Source organism: Apus apus, chromosome 5 (assembly GCF_020740795.1).
Source record: "Apus apus isolate bApuApu2 chromosome 5, bApuApu2.pri.cur, whole genome shotgun sequence".
NCBI lineage: Eukaryota > Metazoa > Chordata > Aves > Apodiformes > Apodidae > Apus > Apus apus.
The window spans coordinates 7,363,211-7,377,042 of record NC_067286.1 but is presented as its reverse complement, the minus strand read 5'-3'; the positions used below and the strand labels follow the sequence as shown (position 1 = coordinate 7,377,042).

Genomic DNA, 13,832 nt, shown 5'->3' with positions numbered 1-13,832 from the left:
TTACTTCATTTTAACTAGTTCAGTGCTCAGACATTTAGTGAAAGCTAAAATCTCTAAGGATTAAGATAACTAAATTATGTCAGGCTCACTTACATCTAGAAGATTAATGATTTAAGGTATCAACTTAAAGTTGAAACCACTACAACACAGTACTAATCTCCTACAATTGACAAAGACCTACCCAGTTGTTATTCCAAGTAAACCTAACCAGTGTCCTGATGAGGAGCTGACTTTCTGCAACTGACAACTTTCATACACGCAACTGCTAGAACAATCAAAAACCAACCAACTAAAAAGTTAATGTACTTAATTAGCTTTTTTAGGGTGTTTTTGTTTTTTTTTTTTACACCACAACAGCATAAGATCCATCCTACTATGCTACAGCTTCATTTTGTGTCCATACAGTTAGTGTTAATACTGCTTTATTTGCATGACAGAAGAATTGTGAGGTAAAATTTATTCTCTATATTATTTAGAAGATATAAAATTAAAAAATAAATGCAAACTGGTAGAAAAAAATGGATTTAAGCAGACTTCAAACCAGAAGTGCCGTAAATAATTTCACTGAAGTCTTAGAAGGTCCCGTTCCTGCATCTCCAAAGCACTTCCCCAGATATGCACCCCAGTCATGCTCTCCAGTTCACAGGCTAACACATACAAAGGACAGCAAGTTCTAATCTTTACTTGCAAAAAGCAAGTGAGTTGTTCACATTGTAAAGAGACATATTGTTTTCTTAAACCTCAGAGAGCATACTGCCCTGTGTGTCTGCTCTTGCAGGTTCCTCACTGCAGCTGAGAGTTCAAAGCCCATCTATCTTTTCCAGCTTTGTCATTTCCTTCTAGTCTTGATAACTACCACCACCACCACCACTGGGGTTGTGGATTCAAAACTTCTTGGAAATATGACAGGTTATTTTCAAAATTTTACCTCTAAAATTATTCTTAATTGCTTCAATCATTTTATAAATAAAAATGAAACACCTAAAGCATTAGCAGAACTAAAGGGCCCCAAAATAATGACAAACTAATATAAGAGACCTTCAATTAATCCATCAGGAAAAGATTTGCAGCAAAGAAAGAATTAAAGAAAATAATGTAATGCATATAGATTTTTTTTTTTAATGTAAAAAAATAGGTGCTCTTTTACTTCTTGCTAAAATATTAATGGTTTACTTGAATTTGAACCATACTATGTAAATAAGGACATGGACATTATTGTGGAACATTATTTATAAAAACAAGTTGCATTACCCTTCTGGCAATGTTTGCCATAAAACTTAAGGAAGGAAATAAGATATTCCTTATTTTCTAATTCCTAGTCTTTTTTTGGCTTTGTTACTAAACGTCATTTAATTCTGATAATGAGTTTAAACGATTCCTTCTTTACTCTTTTTTTTGTTGTTGTTGTTAGCAATTTAGTAATGGATAAAGCAGGAGCTGGCAAGAAGGTATCCCGGTTACAACGGAGCCTCTGACTTCTCTGTTGATAGTTTCTAAGCAGTTAACAAAGGTTAGGTTATCAAGAGTATGACAAATAGCCTTATTATGTATAAAGGAGACCCCATTAGGCAAGACAGTTAAACCTGTTTTATCTAAATTTATCAGCAAATCTAGACTCCAGATAAATGTATTCTTTTTCAAAAGCACATGCATTCTTAGGGTAAAATTTATGAGTATTCTTGAAAAACTACAGCTTAATTATTTTAGTTCCCTTAATTATCAGACTTTCTCTTTTGGTAATTGCAACTGAACAACGAAGCTACAAGTAGAGGAGTAGAAAGTAAAGCCTTTTTCTGCAATGCACGGATTTATCACAGAGGATATTTTTGCTTTCCTGTAAAGTACCAGCTCTACCAATGCAATGAAAAGGACACCAAAATATCCTAGCAACAACAACTGGAACACAGTTGCTGTCAGCAGCAAACCCATTAACCTGGTCCTAGCATTAGGGCCAGGACATAACTGCCCTTCCCAAACATAAAAAATAATGAGATAAGAAAAAGAAGTTATGCCTTCTTTTGGCATCAACCAACAGTTCCATTTACTACCTCCTTTAGGAGAACTGACTTTCCAATCTGTTTTCAATTAATGTTTATCATGGGGCAATAAACTTCTGCCCATCTTGAGTGATTATCCAGAAGGGGACCCTGTAATCTAATTTAGCCAGCAGGTACTAGAACTACAGAAAGGAAAGCAAACACAGGTCTCCTCATCTCCCTCTATGAAAAATCAGATACACATGTCGATAGGAAGAGAGGGACATATGTATAGATATACATGATTTCTAAAACAGGCCAAGAGTTTCTGGCCTGAATAAAGCCTCTACATCTCTCTGTAAGGGAAGCACTGTCATTATCTGGCAATGGACACGAGCTACCATAACAGAGAAAGTTCAGTCACAGTTTAAATAAAATAGGTTCTTATGCCACAAAGCATTATGACAAAGGACCTTGTTTATTAAAAGACAAAGCATGTTTTGCCAAGGATTGTAATCTCTATGTTCACTCTACCCATTGCTTCTGTTAGCAGAGTATAAGATGTAAAAGAAAATGTAGGACGTTACTTTTCTTGTATATTTTCTGCTTTAACTGCATAATCTGTTTTTTGTTTTTACATCCCTGACTGGTGAAAGGAAAGGAGAACAAATGATTGTTCTTCATGTTCAACACTCCCTCCCAAAGAAAAAGAAGGGTGGAGGAAGTGAATTGTTCTGAATTTCACGGAGGAAAAATGAAACCTAAGGCCTCCAAAGCTATTCACTCTCTGACTGAAAAAGAAAGGGAAAGGTAAGGCTGGTCAACAAGGTGAATTCTAGGTGCATCTAACCAGTTACAGATTAAGTACATGATTTGAGAAACATAAGTCGTAGGTCTCTATCAGGAAAACAGAAAAAAAACCCAACACACAAAAAGGAGAGCACTTAGGGAATGCCCTGCTCACATTGGTCCATATGCTAAATGAATCAAAAAAGTGCAAAAAAAAAAAATCCTCAGCTTCTAAAATCTTCCTTTACAATTATTAGCTAGTCATTGCACAACATATAGCATGTGATCTCAGTGTACAATGTGTATGTTGGGTTAGGTACACTTTCCATGATGACTATATAATTTAAGGTGCCTCTTCAATGGCTGTAGTTGCACTTTCATAAATTTCTAATTATTTGTCTTCTGATACTACAAAGAGGTACCATCCCTCAACAATACCATTAACTTACAGAAAATTATATAGTAGGCAGAACTATCAGTTTCGACTTCCTCCTCAACCTCTGTATTAGTGACAAAAGCAAAACATTCTTTGATTAAAAAAACCCCAGAAAACACACCACTGATTTTAGTCTGTACTCCTACATGATGTAAGATAAACTTTCATTCATAAATGTCTTTACTGAAACATATCCTGCAATATATGCCCTTTAGAAAGTCATGAAATCTTTCAAAAACATCCCATAATATAGTCTATTAATGCAAATTATTTCAATAATGATCAATCCCCATTCTTAAAAATGCTTCCTTATTTGTGAAGGATTTTCAGCTTTCAATTTAAACACATTTTTTGTCAATCTTCTTTTGATAAATGAAGTTGAAAAAATTGTATTTTTAGAGATTTTCTGAATTTCAAGTAATTTTTGTAACATTTTTTTAGCTCTTTGCAGGTTATCAATACTTTTCTGAGATACTGTCAGCCTAACAGATTACAGAGATTTTTCAATGCTATAGAAGTAATCAGCATTATATAACCAGGTGTGTTTTTGGCTCTGCATCTAAGACCATAATCTCAGAAACTTATGTTTAAGAAATTACATCCTCCAGGTGGAGACATGCTAACTATCCATGTCCATGCTCCTAGTTCCCTGCACCACAGAGTAAAAGAGGTCAGCTCAAGCTCTTGGTGGGACCTTCAGGCAATCAAAGATGAGGTCTAATACAAAGTGTTGACTTGTATTGGAAGGGTTAACTGTGACTATCATATTGCTTTCTTTCTAATCACTGTCTAAGTTAACCAAGAGAACAGAATTTTTTACTATTCTATGATGTATTGAAGTCAACTTTTGAAGCCAGAAGCATTGTACAGGTTTTCAAAACAGTAATGTTAACAAAATAGTATCCTTTCCCTTCCCCTTTTATAAACTTTCTGTAATGAAATAATCCTGACAGGACTGTGATCTTGTTTTCATTCCTTGAGAAATGAATGCTCCCCTCAGAATTTATACACAATATTGGTAAAAAATAAAGTACAAGCCTGTTGGGTTTCTGTAAAAGCATAAACCATTTGAGAGCAGTGAAATAATTGGTAACATCCATTCTCAGTATTGGATTTAATACACTGTGACTAATGTGTATTAAAGAATCACAGAAGATAGAGATGAAACAGACCTCTAGAGGTCAGGCAGTCTATCTGCTTGCCCCAAGGCAAGATGAACTGCATCTAAATCATCTCGTGACAGATATTTACCTAACTCGTCCTTAGAAATCTTCAATGATTGAGACTCTACAATACTCCCAACCTCTGTCTGCAAAGCAACTTCTTCTTGTGCTAATAATTAGAAAAGTACCTCCTTATTTCCAGCCCGTATTTCTACTGCTACAGTTTACTACAGCCCATTACTGCTTGTCCTACCTTCAGCAGACAAAAGTTACTAACTACTCTCTGTATGTCAGTTTTCAATGTGCTTCAAGATTCTGCTTAGGTTTGTCTAAGAACTTCCATTCTCCTGTCACAGGCCATACATTCCAGTTCTAGATGCAGAACCATCCTCAGAATCTTCTCTAACTGACCCAGAATTTTCTTGAGGGATGGTATAAAAAAACTGGACAACCTCATCATGCTGTGCTCTACCAATCTGACTAGCAAATTGGCAAACTTTAAAACTAAAATTAAGAATAGAACTCATGTGGTAAGAACGATGAATTTTTATCAGAATAGCACACAAGGAAAATATCAGAGATAATAAAGGATTATAAAATCAAATCCGTAATAGTTAGTAGTGCATTTCCTTTAGTGTGAGTTAATTTTATTTTAACTTAAAATGTACAAATACTTGACAGCCATACAGTTAGTAACATTAAGTCCAGAGTCACAAGACATTCTAGTTAGCTACAGAAAAGACAAGAAGGGAGCTAAAGTGCTCAATAACAATATAAGCTCTTCAACTGTCAGATATTCTAGCATCTATCCTCTATGGTCCTACTACTAAAAAAAAGATAAATAATTATGTATAACATATAAAGTTGGTTTAAATATTTATTAGAGAAAGAAGTTTTCTGCTTTCTGCTGAAAGTGTATTTTTTTTTACATCACAAGAATTTACAAACCAGGGACATTTGATCACCTAACACAGAACTTACAAAGAGACTTGGCTTTTGCTTTTCTACAGCTCTGAGAGAGGTGCTTAATACTGTGCTTCTTTCATACATCTGTTTTTATAGTTGAGTGTACTGTAACAAAATCAGTCACAAGAAAGCAAACTGTACTACTACTTCCAGGAGTTGGCCCTATACATGGATCTATAAAACTAAGTATTATATAAATTAAGTGACTGGGCTGAACAAAGAGATTGCCTGTATCTGATGTTTGACTTGAAATGTCTCTGAGAAAGATATGTGTGAGCTACAGGCTAGTAGTGAGCTACTGTCACTCATTTTCTCTTGGTCTTCCTTAATTCCTTACTGATAGACATAAACTGTAATAAGTTCTTAATTAATCATAGTTTATGATTTTCTCTGGAATTAGGGGTGTTGTATAAGACATAACTAGTGACAGCAATTCTATTCAAAGTATCTTCTGTTTTCCTTAGGTGAATCTGTAGGATGTCAGAACTGAAAACCACATAAGAAACTAATCAGATAAAGCTTTCTATTCTATGTAGGTCAAGGATGGACTGTCTTCCTATCCCTAAAACCTGTACGGATATCTTCCTAAGACGGATAGTCACCTGACACACACATTTCCAAAAGCTGATGGGGCATGGTGCTCAGGAAGTAGTTCACAGACAGACAGTAATAGTTTTCCCCAGTTACCACACTCAGCTGTCAGCAGGGCTGGACTGAACAGGCAGCTGTGTCCTAGGCTGTCCTAGTAATGTCTGCCTTAATTGTCCCTGCCAACTTGCTTCCTCCCACAGCTGAGGAGGCAGTAGACTGAGCTGTCTCTGTGCCACAGCAGCTTTGCTGCCAGTCATGGCATCTAGCACTGACAAGAGAACCACAGCTGAACTGCTTGTGAGCCATGTGTGGCTACAAGATTAATCACAGCAAGGCCAGATGCAAAAATATCCTTTACTACTAATATGCAGACTAATATGCAGACAGCAGAGTGTGTGGGATTACAACTTACCCTGCTTTCATTTTAGGCTCTGAAGACAATTTTTCAGGAAGGTAAAAACTGTGCCATTTTATGGACTGGAACAGTTCAGGAGACATTTTTTTAGAAACATCATAATAATGGCCAAACTTTGTAGATGTTGCTGGGCTGGCCTGTGGAAATAAAAATACATATTACAATAACCTGTTAAATTATTATCTGTCAAAAGAAAACAATTAACTAGCAATACACTTGAAGAAAACCTCTTTTTTCCCTCCATTCAACTTAAATACAAGCTTCGAACAGGACAACCAAGCACTTGGCACAAATGTCAACTGCTATATCGTATTTTTAATGTACATACTGTAAAGGAGTAAGAGATTACCAGAGCAATATTAACATTTATCTTTATGTTATGGCACAAACACTACTGTCCTCCTGATTATCCCTCATCAACTCTTCTAAACCTTGAGGAAAAAGGTAGGTCATTTAGAATAACCAAACAAGTTTCGTTATACAATTATCAATCAAATACACAGTAGTTCCAACTGGTGAGTTGTCTGGACCAAGAAAGGTGCTGGATCCTAGACTTTTAACAGCAGCTTTGCAGGTCAACTGAAAGAGTATCTATTAGTCGATTTTGAGGACACCTACCCTAAGCCTGGACAGGATCTGAATTGTGCATTGTACAAAGCAGGAACATGCAAAAACATTTGAAAATTATTTCAATCTCCCAACTTCAAGATGTACTGCTAAACTGAATCCGTCATAAGAGCCAAGAGCCACCTCACACATTAAAGTACTAAAATATCTCCAAGGTTATGAAAGAGAACAGGTGATACAGAAAAGGTAGCATCTGAAAGTAAGAGAGATGTTGAAAAAACAGTCACACAGCAAAACAAAACGCCTTTGAAATACCATTCTGAAGAGAAGTTTGGCTTGGTAGGTAAAATGAAATGCTAGTGAGCAGAAATACCCCCAATAATTTAAAAAGTTCCTCGGTAGGTTCTGTAATAACTTAGAACATTCTATAAAAAGATTTTTCTTTTAGGCATGCCAATATATCCATATTATCTGCTAGCTGAAAGTTGAGCAGGGTTGTGTAGGTTTGCAATGAAAATCCTTCAGAACCACTTCTGCTCCAACTTCATCATCTGCTATTCTTGCTATTTGCAAGAATGACAACAGATAAACTGAATTATTACAATAATGGGACCCCAATAATTTTTTGTGTTAAGCCACAAGTTGTTCCAACTCCAATTATTACAGAAAGCTTGTGGTTTTTATAAACCTTGGTCCTGTTAATAAAATAAGTATAGTAAAAAGAAAGAATACAGATATGCCAGATATGGCCATATATTTATAGTTAGCTTCCTGAAATAAATCATGCTATGTATTTCCACAATTTTATTTCATACTTCAGATAAAAAAATAATAAACTGTTAAGATTAATTAATTAGAATAATTTGATTTAGTGTAAATATTTTGATATTCTTTCATTTTCAGCACAGTCAGAGAATAGAAATAGTTACAATAATACAATATTTCCTACAAAACCAACAGAATAACCAAACTAACCCCAAACTTTTATTACAACAAATAATTAGATTTTAATGAAAAACACCCACAAAGTTGCTCAAGTATACCTAATCATATGAGGCAGATCTCTTTTACTCAAAAAAGATAGGAAAACACATTCTCTAAATCAGTGTACCAATTTATTTATCAGTATCTGGTCTTTAAAGAGGGAAGTCGAACAAAACAAACCAATCAATCAAAATATAAATATTTTAATGCAAAATGTAACTTTGTTTAAAATGAGGATTCTGAAAGCAATTTAAACAGGGGCTGTTCTTTGGCCTATAATCTATTCTTTATCCGGATTACAGATCAGAATGTTTTTACTGCAATCTCTGCCAGAGCTCATCTTTTTATTGTGTACTTCCAAGCCCCCTTAATGTTTTAGAAAGGCCTTGACTAACTGAACTTTGATCTGATGTCTTCATTGAGAAAAGCTCCAGGTTGCCCATTTCAGATGCAAATCCTTACTGAGGCCCAATAGAGTTTAGTAAAGACAGCAAAAAAGAAGAAACAAGAAGTTTCCAGGATCCTCTTTGAGAATCCTGAGGCACATTGGTGTCCTTAATCCACCCTGCTGCATGGATTAAGGTAGGTGATAACCTCTCTTGACTCAAAAGAATAAGCACAGTGCCTACAAACTGGGTGGAGACTGGGATTTGGCTATAATAAAACACCATGCAATAAAAGCTTGGTCTATGTCAGAAGCCCATGAATAGGCCTCAATGTACTGCATTCCCAGGCTTAGCAGGGAAGCTTGCAAAAAGCCTACCTGAATCAAGTAAGCATGAATAATCTGCCTTAGCAGAATGACCATGGAGAGTGCGAAACAGAGACTTTCCATTCCTCTTGAGTTTGATCTGATACATTTATTAGTGGATTGGAGGCTCAAGCCTGTTCTTCCCTAGATTCCTATTTTGCACAAGGAGAAATGCACTAAATTGTCAGTGAGCAGAGCGTGCTTTTATGCTACCGTCTGCTGTTAATGTTTCTAATTGCAATACTAATGTGCTAGAAATCTCAGATTTAGGATGAATCAAGGCAGAAAATTGATTTCATGCTGTGACAGTTTATATATTGCCCCAAGAACACAAGCAGTTCATTCAAAAAAAAAAAAAAAAAGGAAAAAAGAAAACCCACACTGTCTTACATAGCAAATCAGGCTATCTGTAGACTCCAAAGTTTAAATGAAATTAACATCTGATACAGATGAAAGTAATACACTGGCAAAGGCACAGCAAGCACAACACAACCAGTTATTCTGACAGATTTCCTGTAATTCTTCATTCTTTTTCTGATGTACAAGGTACATGCAGTATCTACAGAAGCTGTGATAGTTACAAAGAGTACTAATGTAAATAATGCCCATAAGAATGAACATGCATTACTGACCTTGTCTATATGTCTAATAAATGGGAAGGCAATATCTGAACTATTAATGAAACGTCTTTTATTACTTCTTACTAAATTAGGTATAAAAAATAACCACACAAAGAAAGCTTTTACTCAGCACTCTTACTTCATGTAAAGCCAGATATTGGATGGAAAAGTTTTCTGCTAACACATTTAGTGTTCTAGTTACAAGCTACAATAGTTACAAGTTACAATATTTTTCTCTTTTTTTCACACTATTTAACAGTAGTTTTTGAAAATATAATGGTTTATTAGTTAAATTAGTTTGGCAACTATGCCTTGAAATTGTATTCAATGTTATTTTCTCTGCCAAAAGAAAATGTAAAGAATAAATCACAACCAAACTTGTTGGTTAAACGATAGGCCTAAATGTATTAAACAGAGGGTGCTGCAAGGCAACATCAGATTTTTCCTCCATGGAGTATGTTCTCCAAACAAATTAACTTAGCACAACAAAATGTTATGAAAACTGCATTATAAAGTATTGAAAAAATATAAATTTCAATTATAAAAACTACTTTTCACTAATTAGAATACACTGAGGATTTTAGGTATAGATACCTTAAGAATTAGACTTCTATTTGCAAGTTTTAATTTTAAAAATAAATTTAACATACACATTGAAATACTTGACCTCAAATATTCAGAACGATCAGCATTCAGCTCAGAAAGCGACACTGATAACAAGGGAAACACCCCACAAAGGACTGTTTTTTGTCAAAAATATTTTGTTCTATCTTGCATAATCAAATTTAAACAACTGAGGACAAACACACGTATTATATATTGAAGAGAAATAGTATATTAGTGGAAAAAGTGATTACTTCTATGAAGATGAATGCACACCAAACTGGATTATTTATATGATTTCCTATTTTGTTAGAACATCAGAACACTATTTGTTAACAACATACAATAGTTTCCTTATCAATGTACAAGGAATTCTGCTAGGTTTTAAAACAGACAAATTAATTTGGGGATGGTTCAGAGTGGCACAGCAAGCTCTACAATAATAAAATTGATGAGATTATATGATTAGCCTGGAGGCTGTTTGATTTGGCATGTCACCATATATAAGTCTTTTCTGACACAACTATATAGCCATGTCTGTGCAATTTCACAGAAAACCAAACATGCCAAGCCTTGTAAGATCATTTTGTCACATTCCAATTATGTTTTTTAAGAATACAACTGAACTTACCAGGCAGTTATGACTACACGTAAACCAGACTTTATAAATGTAGGCTAAAATGCACAGACAAATCAATTTTGGTTTTGTTCTGGATAACAAAAAATGCTGTAATTTTATTAAAGCCTGATTGTGCCGCTGGAATAAATAAGTAAGTCACCAGCAATGGAAGATACATAATTCATGAAACACTAACAACTGTAAACCCTGAAAGACTGACCACTGGGCTTGTTTCTTACATTCTCCCTGCACAGTGATTAGTTTCTAATGACAGTGAAGCTGATATAATCTCAAGTGCTTACTTTAGTTGTTATGCACATGGATAAGCAGGTCAACAGCTTGCTTCCACACAGCACTTTCACTGCAGTCATCCAATACGTACTGTTGATTAAACCTACTTAAGTAATTTGTGTACAACTAAATTTGGGCAAAGTTTCTAAGTGACCAAATTATTCAATCTTTCATAAAAACCTGTCTCAGTTTAATAACACTACTTGAAAAATCCCATGGAACGCTAATGGTTTTTTACTTTTAAATTATTTTTGCCTGTATAAAGTTTTATCGTTCCTTCAAACTCCCAAATTCCTCTTCTCTCTGTATCTCTCATAACAAAAAATACAGCAGTGTATGAAACTCTAACCTCAGCAGGCAATCCTGTAACACTGTCCATTAGCAGTTCTGTTGTCTAGATTCTACTGAAAATCATTTACTCTGCAAATAAATGTTGACTGCAGGAAGGAAAAGAAGTACAAAACACTCAACTACCTCCATTTTTGGTAAATTTTGGTAGCGCCAGGCTATTTTCATAGAATCTTGAATATCTTCAGACTTAACAGCTGTTGTTTCTTCTCCTGGTTCATTTCTGTAGTTATCATCAAGCAAAGGGGCTGGAAGTTCCTATGGGTGGAGAGCAAGAGAATGTCAGTTATCTACAGAAGAAATGGCAGTTCAGGATTTTATCCCCTCCTAAAAATCAGCTAATACAATTATCTTACAGTTGTTAAATTTGGAACAAAATTTCATTAAAATAACTGTTCTGAAAGACTAGCTCCTACTAATACTGCGAGTGAAAAAAACCCATGTAATTGTTACGGGGAAAATGAATTGTGGAAATATAGGAGAATGCTGAATGGAAAAATCACACTGTATAACTGTACTTCACAAAACAACTCACCTTGAGCTGCATTCATATTCCTATTTTTTTTTTCCAAGTCTTTCTTTAAAGATTGATCTCCTGAACTATTTGCTCCCTGCATAGTGGATTTAAGCCTATTTGATAATTAGATCCTTGTTCCTGGTTAGCTTCTGTAAATCTTTGAAAAGTATTCATCAGACCACAATAGCCTACAGACAGGCTGAAAACAACAGTAACAGGATGGTCTGAATTGTCTTCTGCTAACCATGAGGCATGGTGGTATCTACTAACAACAGATACCTCATGAACACAAACAAGGATGCAAAATGAAAGAGCAAATATTTCATCCTGAAATTTTTCTGACTTTGTAATGCAAACATTTCTGGCATTAAAAAAAAAAAAAAAGCCTTCCACACAGGTGGATTTAATTGTTCTGTGAGGACAGAACTACAGCTTTGACTTAGTCTTAGATTAAGTACAATATTTTATTACTAACTTTCTGCTTTGTGCCTTTGTTGCATTGCTGAAAAAGTAAACAGCACCGGCTGGATATCAAGCATAGCAATCACTATTTATTTGACTTCTACACCTACTAGAGGAAAAAAGTGCAACCAAGTGTTCTGACCCAACTTTATCACCCATCTGTGTGAGCCAGAGGGCACAGGAACCCTTTATCTGCTTAAAATAGCTTAAGACTTATTTGAAAACTGTTTTCATTAAGCAAAGATTCTTGAAAGAGAACTGAAATTTGGTCTCAAGGGTTAAGTACACATATAGAGCTAGCCAGTGTCTCTCTTACGAGGTATTAGGTGTGAAGACACAAAAAGTCCAAGGACACACACATAGAAAGAAGACAATGGAAGTTTAAATTATTCCATTTTGGGTTGAATTTTATACTAATTTCAGTATTAGAAAATAAAGGAGAGAACACCTGCATATAGTTTAAAAAGTAATCTTACGAAGAACGTGTTAATTTTGTTTCTTTAGTGTACACTAACATGCCTACAATTATTGACAAAATTGAGAGCAAATGTTTCTAATTTCAGGACAGCTGTTTCTGTCTCTTTCAGAGGTTGGTCAGTTTACTCTCTGAGATAAAAGGTCATGGAAGTTATGAAAACTTTTATGTAGTTCAATAAAGCTGCAGAAATAGAACAACTATACCTAAGTCTTTCAGCAGAAGATGCAATACACACCTTTGAGCAATTAATTTTATTTACTCTTGAATGAACTGCAAAAGCCTGGGAAAGGCTCTTCATGAGAATGATTATGTACTGAGTCAAATTTTCAGATTTCTTTCAGCTTGTTTAACAGATACACTTGTATACAGTAAAGTCATATTACCATGGTTGTAAAAATTAAGCTTTCTAAGAAAGCTACACAAGGATTACAATTTTAAGATAGTATTTACAGCTTTTATTAAATTTACAGATTTATAACAGATGTTTCAGTTAAAAAAATATATTTTCTTCAAAGTCTCCTTATGTCTACTGAGAAAGAAAGCAGGGAAACATTCAAACTAAAGACAAAGATTTCTGACAGACATGAGAAAATGAAAACAGAACACTGTAATGAAAGTTCTGAGAAAGCAGGAATACAAACATAACCTGACAAGCACCCCGATGCATTTCACATATTTGCAGATACACATTATTTGCATTTACTTCTAAGAGCATTATATAAAGGATTTTTCTAAAAAATAAGAAAGATGTTATCTTGAATTTGTAATTTTATAACCCATATATCCACAATAAAGTGTTAATTAGTCTTATTTTCCAATTAAGGTGCTATTTTGCAAACAAATTACTGAACAGTTAAACTATTATGTAGATTTAATTTCCTAATATGGCTATTCATAGATTTAAGGTGGCTAAGTTAAAAAGGTCTTTTTCAGTGAGGAGCAGTTGATACGCGATCATCTCAAAATATTCCTCAATTACAGTAATTAAAGAAATATATGAAATCAACCCTCATTTTAAAAGGGAGTTCTGTAAATTATTGATTCTGCAGGCAACTACATTTCCAAATATCTCTGCCTTTCATTCACTGAGATCAGCTGGCTCCCTGCATTTTTTTATTAGTGGAGGGTAACCTCTGGTTATCTGAAGACAAGTGCCAGCCACAGTTTGGAAGAGATACAAAATCTCATCCAAGCATTTTACCAAACTCCCTGAGCTTGCCCCTGTTTCAGATCCTACCACTGATACAAAACACTAT

General features: G+C 34.7%; 1 protein-coding gene across 2 annotated transcripts in view; it reads right to left on the bottom strand.

Moving 5' to 3' along the window:
- The window catches only part of ELP4 (elongator acetyltransferase complex subunit 4), a 139,001-nt gene that overhangs the window by 96,741 nt on the left and 28,428 nt on the right, over positions 1–13,832 (bottom strand). For both annotated transcript variants that reach the window (XM_051622093.1, XM_051622094.1), the window contains exons 4-5: positions 11,246–11,377; positions 6,334–6,473 (exon numbers count right to left, since the gene is read on the bottom strand). In XM_051622093.1, the coding sequence (XP_051478053.1) occupies positions 6,334–6,473; positions 11,246–11,377 (272 nt within the window). The remainder of the gene's footprint in view (positions 1–6,333; positions 6,474–11,245; positions 11,378–13,832) is intronic.